The sequence below is a fragment of the Thamnophis elegans genome, chromosome 8 (assembly GCF_009769535.1).
Source record: "Thamnophis elegans isolate rThaEle1 chromosome 8, rThaEle1.pri, whole genome shotgun sequence".
NCBI lineage: Eukaryota > Metazoa > Chordata > Lepidosauria > Squamata > Colubridae > Thamnophis > Thamnophis elegans.
In genome coordinates, this window is record NC_045548.1 from 57,805,894 (window position 1) to 57,826,845 (window position 20,952).

The 20,952-nt window shown below is 36.1% G+C and overlaps 1 protein-coding gene across 1 annotated transcript in view; it reads left to right on the forward strand.

Moving 5' to 3' along the window:
- Positions 1 to 1,027: 1,027 nt before the first annotated feature.
- Positions 1,028 to 20,952, forward strand: part of LOC116512015 (zinc finger protein ZFPM2-like) — an 81,887-nt gene continuing 61,962 nt past the window's right edge. The window contains exon 1 of the mRNA XM_032222289.1: positions 1,028 to 1,454. Coding sequence (XP_032078180.1) covers positions 1,415 to 1,454 — 40 coding nt within the window. The 5' untranslated portion in view covers positions 1,028 to 1,414. The remainder of the gene's footprint in view (positions 1,455 to 20,952) is intronic.

Below are 20,952 nucleotides of genomic sequence, written 5' to 3' on the forward strand. Positions count from 1 at the left end.
ACGAGACTCCTAAAAATGATTTTTTAAAGCAGTTTTGGCTCTGCACCGCGAATGCCAACGCTGCGTTGGTTGGGAGCGCACGTTAGTAGTATATATGCTTGTTGGTTGGCTGGTATCTTTCTTTTTTTTAAATGGCTCTTCCACTTTCTATTTCTGTATTAACAACAGTTGCACGTGAACGCTAAGTACAGGCTCCTAGGCACTTTTTAATCTCTCTTTCTTCTCTCTCTCCCCCCCCCCCCCTTTTCAGTCTATTTCTGGGTAGTTTTCCAGCAGAACTATTTACAGGCGTGCATTTCTTTGCGGCGCAGTTTTATGTGCGTCTTGGTATTGCAATCCTTTCGTGGTTGAGGGAGACCCCCGGGAGAAAAAGGGCGTCCGGACGGCGGCTGGGGCCACGACCCCCGGGGGGGGAACTCTCAGCCTGGCGCGCTGGGGAGCAGCCCCTGGCCCACGGGGGGCCAAACTCATCCCCGCCGCCTTCCCCTCGCCAAGCCCCTCCTCCCCCTCGCTCGCCCCTTCGCCATTCCTCCCCGCTCCAGCCGCCCGTCTCCCTGGCAGAGCCTCCCCCCCCCACCCTAACAGGGCTGCAAGGCGCGACGGCTGGCACCCGTCAACTCCGAGAGCGCCAAGCAAGCGCGCCTCGGGACTGGCAGTTCCTGAGCCCGGGCTTTTCCCCGGGGCCAGGCGGATGCCCCCTGCGGGAGACGGGATGCTGCCCTAGATAGGCCCCGTGCTCCGCTCCGGCGGAACCTTCGGAGGTTTCTCTCGCAAGCCCTGGCGCTGCGCGGGAAGCGCGGCTCGGGGAGAGGCGGCGGCGGCGGCTCCAGGAAAAGGCACGGCGGACCAAGAGGGAGCCCGCGAGGGAAAGAGCCTCAAAGCGCGCTCCCTTCCCTGCCCCCTTCCTTCCCCCCCCCTCCCCTGTCTCTTTTCTCCTCTCCCTCCTCCACTTTTTTCTGCTCTTCTCTCCACTCTCAAACTCTCCCCCCCTCTCTTTTCACATATACACACACACACGCGCGCACGCTCTCCTTCTCTCCGGCTCTGTCTTTCTCTCTCTCCCCCCTCACCCACTACACGCGCGCGCGCGCTCTCACACCCGCGCGCCCTCCTTCGCCGAGCCTTTCCTTCGGCTCCTTCTGTTCCTGTCATCTCCCTTCCGCTCCTGCCTGGGCACCCGGCGCGCTCGCTCCCTCGCTCGCCTGCCCGCCTCCCTCCTCCTGCGCTCTTCCACTTCTTTCCCCCGTCTCTTTCCCTCTTCTACCTCTGCTCTCTCACCCCCCCCACCCCTCACCCTCACCCCGTCGCGCACCTACTTACCTTTTGCACCCCCTTTTCACACCCTCAGTGCACCTGAGCACCCGAAGAGCGGCGGGCGGCGGCGGCGGCACGAAAAGCACCGGCGGCGAGCAGCATGTCCCGAAGGAAACAGAGCAAACCCCGGCAGATTAAACGTAAGTTTTCCAAAGAGCGGAGAAAAGAAAAAGGGGTTGCAGGGAGAGGGCGGGGGTGGGGGGTGGGGGTGGCTGTTTCCCAAGGCTGCTTTTCTGGTTCTTTTCGCTTTCTAAGGCTTGGTTAAAAATAACAAGGGAGTGGGGAAGGGGTGGGAAAAAAAGACGAAAACGAATGGAGAGAGAGCACAGCTGAAGTGTGAGCGCCCCGGGTCGAGTTTGGAAGGGGCTATTTGTCTTTGGAGACCTGAGTTTGGACCTTCCTCTCCCCTCTTTTTATTTTATTTTTTTAAAAAATCCTTCTTTTTCTTTAAATATCTTTTTTGCTTTGAAGGATTCCTGGGCAGGCTGGTCATTTGGGAAAGTTAGCATTAAACTTCGCTCTTAGGAGTGGCTGGCTGGCTGACTGACTGGAGAGGGGTAAATAGGGTTTTTTTTACGCGTAGAGAACTTTCTCTCTTCTGGGAAGCGTGCGGCCGGAGATGTATTTGCCAACAAGCAGTCCCGGGGAACGGAGGAGGCGGGTGGTGGGCGAGAAAAGAAAAGAATCGCCCTGGAAAGCAGCCCAGAGAGCCATCTGAGCGCGTGCAGAGTGCCATTTCTTCTTGCACCCCCACCCACCCCTATTCCACTCGCAGCGAGTTCCTGCCACCAGGCCAAAGGCACGCGTGCTATTCCTGGGCTATGGACGGGTGGGGGGGAGAAGAAGGTGGCATCACGCAACAGCGGCAGCAGCGGCTCGACTTTTTTTGGAGTGGGGGAAATAGCACCCTCCTCCCCAAACTCTTCCTTTGGTGGGAGGCGAGGCTCCTTTGCAAACTTATTCCAGCGAATTCCCGTCGCTCGCAAGCAAGCGGCGCGCGTGGAGGTTTTTTAGCAAGCGCCCCCCCCCCTCGTTATTTTAATTAGGATAGAGGTGGCCCGGGGAGGTGGAGCAGGTGAATGAGAGTCAGACCTTTTGGCAACCTTTCCCTTCTCGCTTTCCCTGCCCCAGCCTAGGACAAACTTGGGGGATAGTCCCTTATGATGTCAACTTCCTAAACTTTCCTGAGCGCCGAGATTCCTTTTTGTTTTGTTTTGGCCTTGGTTTCTGTTCAAGTAACCGAAATTAACATTACGTGTTTACAAAAAGAAAGAAAAAAATTCCCAAAGAAAAAACAAACTAGTGGCCAAAAATCTTTTGAATATCCCAACCTCTCCTCCAAAATGTCTTTCAAAGATAGTTGTCACGTGACCTAACCCATTCCTTTCTGGTTTTAAAAAACATTGGGGATTTTTGTTTATTGCCTCTAATAGGAATTAAGATAAAGATAAGGGTCAAACCGTCCCAGAGAAATCTGGATTAATGTCGTAAAAAGAATAGTGCTTCTCAGTGTAACTTTCTGATACTCCCTTTTTAGCAAACACCACTTCCATAGCCTTAAAATATTTTTGTAACTTTCACTTTGTTAAGGCTCCTTGCCTTTTAGGAATAACTTCTGATCCTCTTTGCTTCATCTTTTGCTAAGGAAAAACAGTTCACTTAAGCAGTGTACACCCAGGAATATTACTGACTGGATGAGCTTTCTACTGCATAATGTGGCTTGGTTCTTAATAAATAATTAACATTAATTGGTCACCCGATACAAAGACCATCTCAGTCTATTTTTTTCATACTTTGTTATCTCCCAGTTTAACTGTTAAATGTTTTTTTATGCCTACCTTACAACGTCAGATAAAGGCTTTTGCACTAATTGAGGCCATTGAATACTGTGATAGGTCCCAAGCCAGTTTCTGTGTCTCTTTTCCTCCCTAGTAAGATGTGTTAAATTAAAGAAATCAAATCCACTGTTTATTGACGCATGTAAATATTTATGTGCATTCTTGTCTAGATGCAACACCCACACTATGGGGCCATTAGGGCTGTGGAGTATACTTTGGCTAGCGTTAGGTTTAACACTATCGAGAACTTTGAGTGCTGTTTCCCACTACTCAGATTTACTCGCTCTTTAAAGATAACTAGAAAGATTTTCAGAGGAAGAGGGACCCTTACGTTTGGAGAATCTGTAGGGGTTTAGTAGGAAAGTGGGCTAAAAAGGCATCCTGGCTGAGACTGGACTCTGCAGATGTTTTTTTTTAATTCTTCGACAGTGTTGCCTGCTCACATCTAAACTCTCCCCATGACCATTTCTTGAATATATTTAAATATTTAGCCCATGTGCAATTCTCCAGAACCGTGAGGGAGAACGCACACTATCCCTCCTAGTGAAACAACCCCTAGTGTGACCATCATAGTTGACAGCTAAAATAATAGGAAAGCTACTGGGGAGAGTAAAGCAGTACTTTTAAGCCTGAAATCTCAGTTGGCAAAGAAGTCTGGCTGATAAACCATGGACAATTTAGAAGCTGTTATGACGAGGGGTAGGAGGAAGTCAGGAAAAACTCCCAAGACAGTCAGTTCAAAGGACAAAAAGGTTGTTGGGCACAATTTCCCCTCTTTTACTTCATGCAGTTTTCTGCTATCTAAAATTGTGATTTATGCAGTATTTTAATATTTTGCTTATTCTTTCCCCTTGGGTGCTCTCTGGGCAGTGATAAAAAAGCGACGCTGAAAGAGCACCATTAATTTGCTCTGATGACTGGCCAGATAAGGGTAGATAATGGGAAAGATAAGCGGAAAAGATATACCATCAGAAACCCGATTATTACCATTAAAATTCCAGCCCAGCAATCTGCAGAAGCCTGATAATTCCTTCTCCGTTTCCACCACTTTGGATGATAAGGCAAAAAATAGTCACTCAGGGCTCCTTGATTAGACTGCCTGGATTTCGTGATAATACAGTGATAAATTATGTATTTTGCCCCATGTTTTGTCCAAACATTCAGATTTCTCTCTTTTTTTCAAAGTCTATATTTTTGCCTCCCTAAAAAATAAAAAAATAAATAAAATAAAATGCCTTCTCTTGTAAGCTTTTATTGTAATCCTACTTTGATAAAAAGCAGTGATAGGAGAGGTGGTGTTTTGTGTGGGAGACCCCCATATCAATGTTATCAGCCCATCTCACTGCACCAGCTGCTAGCTGTTGTTGTTTTTTTGCCTTATCATCTCCTGCCAATATGCCAATAAATTGTCCAGATTGTTCTCCATTTTGTGGCTGCAATGCAAAATTTATGACAGAAATGATTTTTTTTTAGAGCAAATGCATTTCTTTATATTAGCAGGGATGGCTATGTAGTTTCGTTATTGTTATTTCTTGTTGCAATCGTCTGGGATCTGATATTTTATGAACAGTATTATTTCAATTTCATTCACACTTACTGACGCCTGGGGAGGAGAAAATGAGTTGGTTATTTAGTCTGATTATTTTGAGAATAAAACATTGCCAAACTAACTGCTTCAAGAAAAGAGGAAGCTTGTAAAAACATTGTAATTGAATACCAACAAAGAGGTCAAGATATTTATTGGAAAAGATTATCAGAAGAGATCCAAATGGAACATTTGATTGTTTTGTAATATTTAGAAAAATGTACTGTGTTTTTAGGTTAAAATTAGATAGGGGAGAATAGCAAATTATTTTCAAATGATGCTTAAAGAGAACTTGTAAATTAAGCATATTTCATAAATTTTTAAAAGCCTATTCATCTTAGGACAAATATGTTTCTAAAACTTTCTGTTGCAAGCTTTGATAAAAAGTTTCTATTAATTTATAATATTTAATTTTTTTTGCCTATCAGTCTTCTGAGTTTATGCACTTTCATACTTTTTCATAATGAGCTAGAAGAAAGCTATTGTGTTAAGAAGTTTTCTCCCAAATACAGTAATAGTTTAAAATCACAATAAACTTAGCTTATTTAACATAAGAGTAGGAAAACACATACCGTAGTCCTTATTAATATTTTTACTCACGTACCATTTTTTTAGGCATAAAACTATTTCTGTCCATAGAATTTTGCTTGTGTCAAATCCTTTTGCGGAAGAGCTGTATTTTAAAACCAGTTTGTATTCTATATTATCAGTAACATCATTAGTTAATTCACATGGAAAAATAGAGTAGAGAATATTTCTTTATTTTGGAAGCTCAAGTATGGCAGGTTACTAACACTTACAATTCACTTGCCACTAACTCTTACAAGTGTTTAAAGCTGAACAATTGATTAGTATTTATTTAGTAACAATGTTACTTTGACCACGGTGATAACTAGGATTTCATGGCTGCAAAGTTGTTTTGCCTACTGTGTTGCCATTTTGGTTTTACTGTATGTTCTTGCATTCTAGTGGATATGTATGCATGTATGTATTGTATGTATGCATGTATGTATGTCTTACATATATAGTTTAGATTAATGCTATGTACACCAAAGAAATAAAACAATATTTTATATTTATAGCTTTTGCAATAGGAGATCTCATTTTCCTTGATTTAATATTATTAAGTAATTATAAGCAACTTTTCAGAAGCTAACCAGTTCAGTTAATATTTTGGTATTATCCAGGTGGATATTGACTAGAAAAAGGCAATATCCAGAAATATGTTCTGTTTTAAGTCTATTAAAAAAAGTTCCTGGAATAGAAGGCTTCTATTTAGATGCATGTGTTAAAGTTCATTACCCCTATGAACAAATTAAAATTAGAGAAGTTTGGAACATAATCTTCAAGGACTAAAGCCATATTAATCAGTTAATTAAGTGTATACTCTCCTTTACATTAGATTGTATACTATTTAAAGCAACAAACTTGGAATATTCTCTGTAAGCAAAACAGACCCAGTAACAGACCAACATCCCACATTGTTTGGATATGAACTATGCATGATTTTGTTTGCCTTGGGAGCCAAATATTAATTTTGTGAAAGTAAGTAATCTTTTTCACTATGAATTACATAGAGGAGTTTAGTTTAGGAAATGCATTTTATAAATATGATAAATATAGTTCGCATGTAAAGGAAAGCAATGAAATCCAATAATGCACTTATAATTTTCAGTCTGTGTTTTTATTGCCATTAGAAGTAGCGCCACATGAATAGATTCTTACAGGTATCAAGGTAATGAAATGAAAATGATTTATTTGTAGTGCCAATTATTTTACCTTTAAATATGAATTGAAACAATAAACATTGCAGTTAGAGTGCCAATAATAAAATGTATCTGAAGTAACACATTAAAGAACCAAGATTTGAACAGTTGATTAGAAAAAACATTCTAGCGAAGTATATTATATACAAAATCAGTAAAAATGTAGAATAATACCAGAATGTCCTCCACTTTATGCCCAATGTACTAAATGGAAATTTAAAGGGTTTTTTTTCCTAACTTTACAAATATTTTTAGTGGGTTTTCCAAAACTGACTTAAGTAACTTTCCCTTTTCATACTGGAAGAAGTTACTTAAATATGTTGATATGTACATATATTGACAAATATATAATAGGAAACAATGCTTAAGTTACAATACAACTAGTAGATTAGAAGCATATAATGCTTTTCTACCAAGAATGAATAAATCTAGCATTTTTATTGGATAATAATCATTTGGGGAACTCATTTGTAAGTTACATGGAGATTTTATTTTTATCTATGGCTTATGTGAACTATAGTCAGATTTGTATGAGAAATTAGCTATGTCTTTCTGGCAATGCATTTTAAGCAAATAATTATGCACAATGATTTCCTTCCTTCCTTCCTTCCTTCCTTCCTTCCTTCCTTCCTTCCTTCCTTCCTTCCTCAGAAAAAGAATGGATTGGAGCATATAGATCTATTTTAAAATTGAAATGTGTTTTTCCTTACGGTTCTAAAGAGAGATGCAATTAAACGAGGATATTTGAATGTGCTATGCATGGAACAGAGACACGTTCTCTTTAAGGTATTAGCATAAATCTGGCACATTTGTTTATTATGTTTCAAAATCAGTCACTGGTATCTCTGCCACAGGTAACAATTGACTTTTCAGGCTTCAAGTTAATAGCCTTGTCTCTTGCTTGTAAGGATCAATATTAGTATTAATTAATCACCATTATCAATCCTAGGATCTGGTTCTATTTGTTGTTACATCAGCAAATATCAATATAGAAAGTAGACTCTCTGATCGTCATGGCAACTTCATCTCTTGGGTCAAAGAAAGTTTATCTTATCTGTTCATGGAGAGTGGCAAACTGTTTAGGGATCTAGTTTGAACTCTAAGAACATTGATTTAGTTTTTGTTTGTGAATTGATGCTGAATTTCAATCACAAGGGATAGGAAAGATTTAAATATTAACGCCTAGAGGTATGTCCAAGAAGGTGTTATGCTATTACTGTCAGATTGTCTTTCTAAGATGACACAAAGAGAGGGAATGAGAGGTGTGTCATTTGGATTATTTCAAGCTCAGTAATTTGTACATTTAGCAAACATGTCTAGAATGAAAGTGAGTTAATTTTCTTGCTTGTATAGGATAATATGTTTTATCTTCAAAGGCCTGAGAGATTGGTATTGGTTGTGAAGCAAAGATCAGTGCAGGCTCCTTTTGTTCAATGGAATGGAGATGTATTTCACTGCTTGGTAGAACTCCTTTATTTTTTAAAAAGAAAATAACTACATCATTTCTTCTTATATCTCTCTAATAATGACTCCCAAGGAAGAACCAGAGGCAATCTAAATAATTTGTTAGATGCATCTTTGGAAATTGCTGAACTGATAAATATGATTTCCTGAGCCTGTAAAACGAAGTATGAATTCCAGTTTGCTGCTATTCACCATAATAAAATATTGATGTATAGCTCTGTTGAAAATCTCTCAAGAGTATTTGGTTCTGTGCCACACTTTCTTGAAATATTGACATACAAACACATCACTTTGTTGAAATTCAGAATTCAACATAGAGGAAATTCAAAACCTCATCCAATCTTAATATGGACAATATTTTCAAACACATTATTGGGAATAATTGCTACGCTCAACTAGTAGTATGGCCAGATATTTACAATATATTTTAAAAAAACTACAACATACTTTTTATGGCTATTGGTATATCAATAATATAATTAAGAAACTTTAATTCAATATTGTAATTGAGTAATACAGTTTACCTATTTACCTATCATCATTAATGCATAATAAAGCATCTCAACCCCAAATCCATACTTTTAGGGACTACTGTATGTAAATTAAATAAAATACCCATGTAAGTATGCAATGCACAAAATATTTTTAGTGCCAAATATCTCTGAACTTGGAATTGACGTCTCTTTATTGATTACTTGGTGTGATCAAATGTCCTCAAAAATTATTGCCATTGTGACATGATAATAGATCAGTATGGCTGTCACTAATGTTTTCTCACTTTACAGTGATTAAGTTATTTTAAAAAGAAACACATGAAGTGCAATATAAGATTTGAATAATTTGTATGAAATTCTTTGCAGATCTGATTTTTAAAAATCAGCCAATGAAATGCTTTATGTTAAGAAGTATAAAGTTAACAAAAATAACTCTTTATTTTTCCAAGACCCTCATTTCCATGTTTAGTGAGAAATGAAGAACATACATTGTTTTAGTTCTAAACATTCTCTTCTCTGAACCAGTTGGGAAGTACAAAGCAGTTGCTATTCTTCAAACTTAAGCAAATATATCATTTGCTACTAATTTTCTTTTCCTTCTACTTTGCAGTATACAGAATATTTCTGAGATAATATATTTTTCTGAAGGTCAGAAAAATAGAAATGTAATAATAATTGACTTTGGAAAAATGCTGAAGTAGAAACTTTGGAAGCCATTGGGAAAAAGTTGTGTTGTAACAATTGGGGGTTGCTGGAATACCGTATAGTTTTCATTGTTCAGACTTGGCATAATCGAATCCACTAAGGAGAAGAAATATGTTGGGCTAAAGAAACTTAGAAGTAGGGAGGACAATAAAGACTGTGTGCTTATTAATTGACTACTGCAGTCAAAGTACTGGATTTTGTAAAAAAAAAAAAAATCTTCTTTGCATCTATTGATTGATTGTAAGATATTCAGAATTGCACAAGTGTTTGGTAGTAAGCAACATGGATTTTTAAAAATTGTTGATATGTGGAGTAAATTCATTAATAAAAATGGTATTCTGAGTTTTTGGAGGGTGTGACATTGGTTCTTCTGAGCTGATATTTGCCTTTTATATAGAAGAAAGGAAAAAGATGATGTAAATATTCTATTGAACTGAATTCCTTATTATTTCTTATGCTTATAGCTTCCCTCTGCAACAACTATTTCAAAATAATTAGTCATATTTTTTCTTCCTAACCAAAGTTTTGTGTTCTGAATTCACTCTTTTTGAAATACTTCGTTTAGTAACATTTATATATCTGATACTATAAGAATTGCTTGCTTTTCTTATGTTTTTTGTTTACAAAAATAGATTAATTATAATGAAGATGCAGTTGCATAAACTCAATGTACATACTACTTTTGACAATTCTATTTCTAAAACATATAAAAGGGGTATTATAAATGATAGTTTTTGAAGTATCATTATCATGTACAAATTATTTTAACTGTTACATGTTGCTTCAGTGTGGCTGTCTTTGGTTTTACTGTATTACTATTACATATAATGTCTGCAATAATTTTTTTAAACTGTCTTAGAACTATTAACTCAATTAAAGGATTTAATTTTGGAAAATTTAAAAATATTTTTTTTACACAAGGTACACCTTGCCTAAAAGAAATAATGGATCCATAATGTTGGAAAGATTTTTACGTGTGAAGCTATTTATGTTTCTAGCAGTTTTTTTTAACTTATATTATGATTTTCTTCATAATTTTTTTGCTTTTATCATAGGTAGAAAAACATTCAGGCACTTCAGATTAAAAACAATAATTATGTTTATTTAAAAATAAAATCCTGAACAAAATACCTGTACGCATGATTATTTAAATGTAAGGGTAATGGAGAAAAATTGAATTATAACTTGACAGTTAAGTCCTATGAAACCTTAGTAGTCTGCGCCATTGTCTCCCAGTTCCTATGCATAGTATGTGATTGTGCTGTAATAGATTTTAAACTAGAAATATAACTTCCTACTTCATAAAGAGAAAACATTAAGGTACATTCCTATATTCATTTTCGGACATATAAGGAAGTCAATGTGACTTATTAATGACATTTATAGTTTTATGCTGCTGATTATAGTTGAATCAGAAATGAAACTCTCATGTTAACAATTTGTTCCACTCCATATATAATATATACATGAACTAGAATTAATAATGAGAATGTGTTACATAACTCTGGTTTTAAATATTCTTACCAACCTTTAAAACCTGTTTCTCTATTTTATATGGACAACGCATAGATCACCATGCATAATGAATTAGAGACCCCCTTTGAAATAGGACTTGAAAAGTAGTCATGAGAGTTCAATTCAAATTTGAATGCTTTATTTATAATTTAGTGTAGTTTAGACTAATTTAGTATCATTTGAAAGAGAGAGAGAGCTTCTAAAATATAATGTCTAAGTCCTTAAATAGTGGGCATCACAGACAAACAAATGCATATTTTGCCATCAAGTTCTTTTAAGCTTCTGAAGCCAGGCCTACAACTGGGTCAGATGATAAGATGAGCACAACAGCTAAAACGAAGAGCACCTCTGATAAAAACTGATTGATTGATGTCTGGCTTCCTCACCATTGCAAGCAGTTGACAGTTAGTTTGGGATCAGATGATTTGGCTTTTGCGATAGATGAAGGGGTCTGTTAGGTAAGTCTGAAGGACATACAGGACATTTCTGTGTTAGTCAGAAAATACTAGATTCCCACAAGGTGGGGCACTGGGTTGCATATTTTTTACCTTATGTCTTAACTTTCATGTTCAGTTAAATGTGTTACAAACCTAAAATTAATATCCATTCTAAAATTAAGACAAATGAGAGATTGTGATATCACTATTTTTGAAGATACAAGATAAATTCAAATGTGGTATGCCAGAAGAGTGGTGTTTTAGGAGGGACACAGCTTTGAGTCATTGGTGAACAGCTAAGCAGTTCTATGGGAGAAAATTATTTCATGCAAATAATATTTGCCCATTAATGTTACAAATATACAGAAAGTACTTAAATGGATATTATCTCAGAGGGACCACTTACTATAATAACATTAACAGAGATTACATTTAAGTTGACAGTTTTCTTTCAAACACATGGACATTTAATATTCAGGGACAGCAAATAGACAACTGAAAGATTATGCTGTTCATCAAACAAGGCTTTCAAATCAAACCACATTTTTTTGGCAGAACTGCTTTAGAATTGGAATGCAGAACAACTTGAATTTGAATTTAGATTTTGGACAGTTTTGTGTTTGTTGGAAATACATTATGATGTATCTCTTTACTCTGAGATTCAAGAGTCAAATCTCTAAAGAACAGTTATATTTCTTCTAATCTGTTAGCTTAATATCAGTAGTTGGTTTTTTTAAAGGATGTGTGTATCTGATTGTACTGAATATAATCACAAACAGCTGTAGTTATTTTTTTCTGTGGCTAATAATTGTAAACCCATACAGGTGAAATGTGGCCATTTCAAATATGATTTGCTGTACGTACCTCACAGTGCATGAATTACAAGGCACACTGTTTTCACATAAGAATCTAGGAAAAGTATACTTATAAATTACTTTTCTTGTCTAATGATATGTGCCTTGACATCATTAAAAATTAAAAATCAGTATCTGTAAGTTCAGAATACAAGAGGGCTTTAAGTAAAATCTTTTTTAAAAAATAAAGGGCTTTTTTTAAACCAAGAAAGATGTTGGTTCATTATTACTAATAGTGTGAATAATCAATTTAGCATTTCCATGTCTATCTTTGTAAAACTTGGTTATACTTTTATTACAACACTAAAATTGCCAGGAGCAATTCACACATTTTTGGAAAGTTAATAATATGTGACAAAGGTTGCATTTTTATTTAACACATTATACACTTCAGTTTACAATTCACAAACAGTGCAATTTTTATGTATCTGCTGAAATGTCTCATGAGATTTATTCCCAGGTGTATGGAATTACAGGCTAAAGTCATTTTTAAAGTGCTTTCCTTACAATTAGTGCTTGTGTAATAATTGTATATGATTCTTTTATAATTACCCATTCAGTACATTTTTCTCATCTCCTCTTTGCTGAACTTCTAAAAAATATGTAGCCAAGTAGTTTGATGTCTTACTTGATTTTCTTTGGAGTGTTCTACCTTTTATTAAGTAATTGAGATCCAGCTAATTATACCCAGAAGAAAATAAGGACTAATTAATCAAAGAAAGAAAAATAATAATATTAATTTAGTCAAAATGATCAAGACCAGCTATGTTACAAATATATAAATGGACAGTAACAATCAGCTACTTAAATTAACTACACTGTGTAATTTTATGATTAGTCCTGCAGTGTAGAGAATTTCATTTTAGTGCAATTGGAGGATATTTTGATGGAAATGGTCCTGGAATTCTCTTTATTATTCTTTGACTGTTACCTCAGAAATATTGCTGGTAAAGAAAAAGAAAGATTGAACTTAGGTTTGAAAAACATATTTAAAATTACATTTGCCACATGTACAGTATCTGTATACAATTCTTGTTTTGTATGGAAAATGTTGCTTTTCCAGTTGTAATCAGTTATTGCTTGATTGTTTCTAGATGTTATAAGGTCAAAAAAGGAGGAACCCCCCCCCCATATTAAATACAGCTTCCAACTTTTTCTCTTTAATAAAAGTGTTTTATATACTATTGGTTTAATTTTGCATCAGCATATTGAAACTTTTTTTGTGGTGTTTTCTTAAGCAAATTTATTCACAGTTAATTTTTTGTTAAGTCCACTAAGATGGACCATGTGGCAAATAATTAAAATTTCACATTTCTTTCTTATGTTTGGATAACATTAATATATTATCAACACATTTTAATATGAAAAAATAACGTTTTGTCTAGAAAATTAAATTTTTCACAAAAAAATTGTTAGGGTCATAAAACATATATGCATTTATTTTTTAAAAACTTAGCTGTATCCTGGAAGCTGCCAGAATACTTCCTAATATATTTTGCTCTAGAATTAACTATTGCAGTTTTTTTTCACTATGGAATTTTTTAAAAAACCATGGTTTTAAAAAATTAAATTGAAAGTTTTAAGTACTGTAACTCATACAAGGCAGGTTTTTTTTAAAAAAATAAGCTGTTTTGAGTCTTATATGTAGTCCCAATGGATACAAAACTCTTCTACATTTAAAATATTCACATTTAATCCTATGGCAGCAGTTGTATTAAAATATACACGTTCCTTTCACATTTAATGGACCTACAACTCAGTAAATGTTGATATCAGAAATCTAGCTTTTATGAGCTAATATGTATATTTGAAATGTTAGGAACATATTAAAAAAAAGTTACAGCCATTACAGTAACTCATAATAAAATCTCAATGTATCAGAAGGCGAAGTGATACGATTATTTCTTAGCCTGTCAATCCTTCCATGATGATGTCTACCAATTCAGCTTCCAGCTTGCGTTTGTCTTGTTTCAGGTTAGGGGGCACTTCCAAACAAAGCAGTGGACAATTGAGCAAGGAGCCTGGTGAGGTCTCTGGACGGATTGCTTTAGGTATATTGGCATCATGTTGTAGCCTGAGATACTTACCATAAGTTTAAGTAACATAAGTCATTCACTTATTGCTAGATTATAATACCAGAATAAATTAAAAAGGAACAGAATGGGAAAAATGCTATTAATAAAACATTTTCCTGGGAAGTGGTAATTACTGCTACTCTAGAACATAAGTTAAGAAATAGATTTGATGATAAAGCTTTAATTGCTGGGGGAAATTGTATGAAAGGCGTACATATCAACGTTGTAGAACTCTACTTATTTTACAGCTGATGGGAAGTACTTCTACACACTCTTGGTCAATTATTGAATAAAGGATTATGCAGGTAGTTCTCAGTTTAAGTTTCGTTTCCAAGATCAGTCTTTAAGTGAATTTGTATGTAAGCCAGAACAGTGTATAATACAGTGTAAATAGTATCGTGTAATGAACTTGAATCATTGTGTATTTAACTTGAATTTTCTTGGAATAGGCTCTCTTCTTAACTAGGTTTAAACTGGAGTGCTCTTAACCCAGGGACTTGTTATATATATTTTCGTAGATTTTCAGGGGTGTAGGTATAAGACCCGAATACAACAAGACCAGCACGCACGCACGCACGCACACACACACGTACGTGTGTGTGTGTACATGTAATGTTCAGCTAATGAACTTCCTACAACAAGTTTGCTTTACCACCCTAAAATATTTATGGAAATATTTCACTGAAGATTAGAAAATCTTATCTTGAGATCATAAATAAGTGCCTATGACTTTCTTCAGAGATAATCCTGCAGTTCCAACACCTGTTTTGCCCACTAAAGGTATGGATTTTTGTTTCTTCATATTTCAGTATCAGATTAATTTAGACCCCGTTTTTCAAAAAGAGGTTTATCTGTCCTTGTTGGCTGATGAAAATTTTATATTCTGAGCTGGCTGCTATTCCAGAAACCTTATATTTCACATACATCAAATGTTTTAAAATCTTCTAATGTTTAAAAGCTTGTCATTTAAAAAAAAATCCAAACAGATTTTTTTTAAAAAAATAGCCTGAAAAGCAAATATATTATTGAAATATTGTTATTTCCAGTTTATTAGGAAATTTATATCTTTAAATTATTTCCAGTATTATCTTGTCTGATATTGGTTTAGAATGTATGTTGCTATTAAAACTAATAGGGGAAAAATGAAGCGTACATGAAATGCATCAAAGTACATCTACATTTTTTAAAACCATAAACATCTTTTTGCCGGTAGGAGTGAAATAAAATATGAGTGTAAGCGAAGCCTATTGATTTCCAATAAATTAACTTTTAAAAGCGGTAGTCATGAAGATGTGATAGGATTGGCACAAGGATCAAAAATATAATAGAGCAAATGATGATGCCTTCTTTCAGCTTCTCAGTCAATGAAATTTGGAGTTAGGAAAAATATGTGCTGTTTACCCAATGAATCACATTTCAATTTTTGTGAAACGGATTGTAAAGTGATCCCAGAATCATATTATGACAAAGCTATAAAGATCCTGATGAAAACAGAACACCTGCCATGTTCTCAGTCTAAGAGGGGAAGAGAAATAACATTACTAGATCATGCAGTAATGAAAAATTATAGACATGTTTCTAGTGTTCTTGGAAATATGACGAATATCCATCAATTAGTTATGTGCTGATCCCTCACATGGGAACAAGACGTCAAAAGAGAAGGACACATCTCCAACCCTTATCTTTGTATCAATGCATAACTTGCTAGGCTATGGCATAGCACTCAATTGGTTCATTCTCAATGACATTATCATGAATGGCCCCACTAATTTCAGTACTAAGGCAGCACTCCAAGCAGATGTCTGGCTACTGTTTTCAATCATTATTCTGAAAACGTAACACACTGTTGAGATGGGCAGCCATACAAAATGAATGAATGAATGTACAAGAAGAATATTGTACGTAGGGCAAAATCATCCTAGATTGCAACCTGCACAAAACATTCCCAGGAAAAAGTGCTCAAGACTATTCCAGGACAAGAACTTTTTCTGCGCAAAATGAAGTGTCAAGTTATAAAAGGAAGGGAGCTAAAGAAACATTGGCAGCAGAAATTCCACACAGCTCATTGTAAGACTTGGTTTAGGAAGCCAAAGATGAGTTTCAGCTCCACAGGAGGAAGAATAGTTGTAAATGCTTGTTCTAAAAAAATATGCTATCAAATTAAGACAAAAATTTCTGAAGCCTGTACATGTCACAGTCATCACAAAATAAGTACCATTTAGCCATAGCAACTAACAGGTACTAGCAAATCATAAGCCATTCATTCTGTCTATAATACCAATTCCACATTGTATAGTTCACTAGAAATACAAGAGGAATCATAGCTAAGTCAAATAATATATTAAAATGCAGACAATGTAGTTTCAAATTCCGAACATAATTTATATATTGTAATTATATGCTAGGAAAAATAGGAACATCTTACAAATTATATACAATGTAGTCTCGATAGCTCAGTATCTCAAGGCCCGCAGCAACTTTCAAAATCAATAGCCTGTCTAGGTTGCTTGGCTCATTGTACCAATATCCTTGTTACCCCTCCACCTTTCACCCTACCTTATCTCTTTTTTCATTTATACCATTGACAGTACTATATATTCTGGAAGTAACATTCTTTTTTATTGTGCCAAAGGTGCTTTTCCAAAAGGCAATGAGAATTTCTTGGTTTTCTTTCTCGTAAACATTTTGCTTCTCATCCAAGATGTTTTCAAGAAAAAAACCCAAGAAAGTTCAGTTGCCTTTTGGAAAAGCATCTTTGGGACAACCATGACCCTGGATGATTGAGAATGTCCCTGGACATTCTTTTTTATTGCTGTAATTGTGTGACGTGCCTCCAATAAAACATTACTAATAATAAAAATTAAAGTAATATGAAAGTAATTGAAAGCCAAATAGTTTTATTCAAAATATAACGCCCGGTTAGCATAATATAATAGTATAAACAGAATATACCAAGATGCATTAAAATATACAAAATACTATTTAAAAAAAAACTATTGAAAAGAGTAGCCATATCATCATTTGTGCATCCTGAAGGAATGGTTCTATCCTACATCATTCTAAGGGTGTTAACATGTATAGGAGATGACCAGATTGAGCCTGAGGGCGGGGTGTCTAACATGTCATCAGTCTCAAGTCCCTTCGTCCCACAAGAGATCTAAGTCCAGCCCATCTTGAATTCAGTTGATGTTTCTAGGCAATGCCAGCTACTTGGTTGTGCTGTTTAATGTAGGCCTGTTTCTATCGCTATATGTTGGACTATCTCTGAGTCCCTTCGGCAGTTTGCATCTTGGATTCTGTCTAGTCAGGTCCTGCTTCTCTGGATTTGATACTTAGCACTTGTTCCTATATTGCTCTGATGTGTGTGTGTCTGTGTGTGATGAACTGCAATGCAGTAATCATTCTTTGTAGTAAATATGCATTTTATTACTGGCTGTACTCATCATGGCAACCATTTCGTAAAATAACCATATAATACTCTCAAAATTCCAAGCATCTTCTTGTTCCAAAAGGTCATATTATACAAATGGGTCACAGGGGAAATGTACAAAAAAGTCTCAGTGGTTACGCATAGTAGCATAATATTCTCCCATCCCTTCTGATTTCTATAGTGTTCGTTCTTTGAAGCTCCAGTTCAAACACAGAATAGGCTAAAGGTGCCATTGCTGTTTGTGTTGTGGTCCCCAACCGTGATGCTATTTGCCTAGAGGGGCAAGAAGTGTTAATGATGTACTTAAGTGTGGTTGGAAATGTTTTGAATAAAAATCTTTGCTTATAAAGTGCTCTTTCTTGTTTTTCCCTCGTTAACAGAGTGTTCCTTTGTAAGCTTGCAATATGCACAATCAGAAATGTAATTTGATCCTGCCTGCCTGCCAGTAGAGTCTTCTGTGCGAGATTTACACAATTTACGTGCCAATAGCAATCATATTTCTCGTTTCAGGACTTGGTGGAAATAACATTATAGATGGACAGTAATAGTTAATTAAAGAGATAATAGGGGTCCACTTCAATGTGAATTGAGTTAACTCAGGCCCCCTGGCCTGGCTTTGATATGAAGTATATACCTTGGGAATGTGTGTATTGAATTAAATATTTTACTTCCCAAATAAGTAGGTTAATACCAGCGGTGGGATTCACTTACCTTCTCTACCAGTTTGCAAATGTGGTGGGTGGAGCCTCCTGCCGCCACCGCTACTGATTGGAGAGAATTGGCTGAATACGACCTCTGGGTAATACCGGCGGCAGGTGGTGGCAGGAAGCTCCACCCACCTGCCTGATGTAATGTGTGAGCACTGCGCATGCGCAGAAGGCAGACGCTCACATTTGCAAACTGGTAGAGAAGGTAGTAGGCAGTAGGTAGAAGTTACTTACACACCTGTCCGTGCTTTTATATCACACCACCTACACTAAATTCACATAGGATTGACCAGAGAAAATAGGATTTAATTTCTTTAAATCTCACCAATCAAAGATTCCTTTTGGTTTAGCAATTCCTTTCCTTTTTTTAAAAAAAATCCCTCATTCTTACAAGATATTGTCAGTATTGTCCCTTAGCTTAGTGTCATTGAGAAGGCTGCCTAGAATATGGCTTCTAGAAGAACTGTTTTGAGAGTTTCTATGTTCAAACATACATTCTTCTCAAATAGACACCAGAACACTGTCATAGCCCAAACTGACCTATTAATTAGCTGTGCAGATTTTTTCCCCTCAGGAATCCCATTTTATTTTGCTATAAGAGAGAATGAATATTTCTGGTTATCAGAATTTTTTTTCCAGGAATATGCCTTGGGATTAAATTAGTCCACATCACTGTGATGGTCTGCTAAACCAAAAGGAATCAAAGATTCCTTTTGGTTTAGCAATTCCTTTCCTTTTTTTAATGGAGGTTGGTTTAATAGGTGTTCAATTGACTGCTTTAAGAATTTTTTTTTGTATCTTTGACTCAAACTTGACATCTGGCCTTGATAAGTCCATGCAATCTCTTGGCAATATTTTCTGAAGTGGTTTGCTGTAGCTTTCTTCTTAGAGTTGAGAGAGAGTAACTGGCCCAAAGTTATGCAGCAGAGCTTGTGCTAAAAGTCTCCCAGTTTAGCCTGATAACTTAACTGCTAAACAATTTGGTTTTGAGATTAGTTTATCTTAAATGGTGAGCTATGTAGTGGAACCGAATGAGAAGACAGGTAAATAATTTGGAAGGTATACTCATACATCCTCAAACTTCATTTATCCCAAGGACAAGATTTTTTAGAAATAAAAAAATGGGGAAGTGGCTAGAGACCAGGCTAGAAACCAGGAGACAGTGAGATCTAGTCCCATTTTAGGCATAAATCCAGTTGGGTGACCTTGAACAGTCACTGTCAACCTTAGGAAGGAGGAAATAAAAAGCCACTTCTGAAAAACCATGGCAAGAAAACTGCATGGACTCTTGCAGCAATGTCCAAGAACAGATTGAGCTGGAAAAAAACCCCAATATTTTCTAACAGAAAAAACCTATATAGCTCATCGGATGATTTTTATTCTGAGGATAGAAGGAACAAAGGAAGAGGATCAGATATTTGTAGTGTTTTTGGAGAGTTTCTTCATACCAGTACTTAGGCATTTCCAGTGAACAAGTGGGTTTTAGGCCCTAAGATGAGCAAAAATAATTATCAGGTGCTTTTCCCAAGGGCAGTTTGAGAATAATTTCTATAAAGAATAAGGCTCATTCCATCTTCACAGAAGTCATTGCTTATGGTTTCAAGGAATAACCTCTCTCAGCAAGTACATTTATTCTGGGGGAAAAATCCAATACTAGATGTACAATACTTATAGAAGATAATACTTGTAAAAAGTATTTTCAAAAATTAATGTCTTTATTACAATAGTGAGTTATATGCAACTTAGAACAGGCAGTTAACACATAACATAGTTTTGGTCAAAATGCATTTCAGGTAGTTTGTGTTACGTGATTTCATTCATTGGAAATGATTCAAATAACAGGTTGAGTTTTCATTTTGATTACACATCCATTTCATGTCTATTTCATATTTTCTTCCAATGGTTAATACTTCCACCAGTTCCATTAGATGATCAGAATGTTCCGAGAAACCATCATAAATAAACCCAGTTCTCTTTTAACATTTAGATAAAGCAATGAAATCATTTTTTTCCTGCTCCCTTTTGCTCCATTGTGACCTATAGTAGATATATTAAATATATCTTATTATTTTCATAGATATTTTCTCCAGTATTTTGCATCATCAGGATCACATTCTACAGTAGAACAGAAGTTTATGGATGAAATTGTCTGTGTATGATTAGGTAAGCTAGTGACCTATTATAATGGCACACTGACTCCTAAATTCCTTGACTGCATCAAGAATGTTAACAGGATACCCTTGGAAATATTTGCATTTACATTCGCCAGAATGCATTTTTCTTGTCTGTTTCAATTTCTAACTATTCGTAACATGTTAATTTAAAGAAACAAAAGCTTCATTAATTGATCTTAATGAGGCCTAAGATTCTTCAAGCAGAATAAAGGAAAAGAAAAATGCTTGTGCATTGTTGATATTTCAGTTCAGGATTATCAAAAGTGAAAACATTGTTTATCTTGATATATGAACTCAGTCTAAGACTTGTATTCAACGTTTGTTCCCATCATCAATATCAATCCTTAAGAACTGTCTGGACTAAGCACTCTTGAACTGGGGGGCTCCTTTTGCTACAACCTTAACATTTTCCATATTGCTTCAAAGATATCCTTGCCATTGGCAGAGAAATGTTGATGGACACACAAGGCTTTAGGGAAAAGGGAATTTAGCCTCTTTCCTTGTTATGCCACTTGGTCAGTGGAAATAACATGGTAGATATATGGAAGGTTTTCTTATATGTAAAGGCCTTTGTAGACTAGAACTATTATTAAC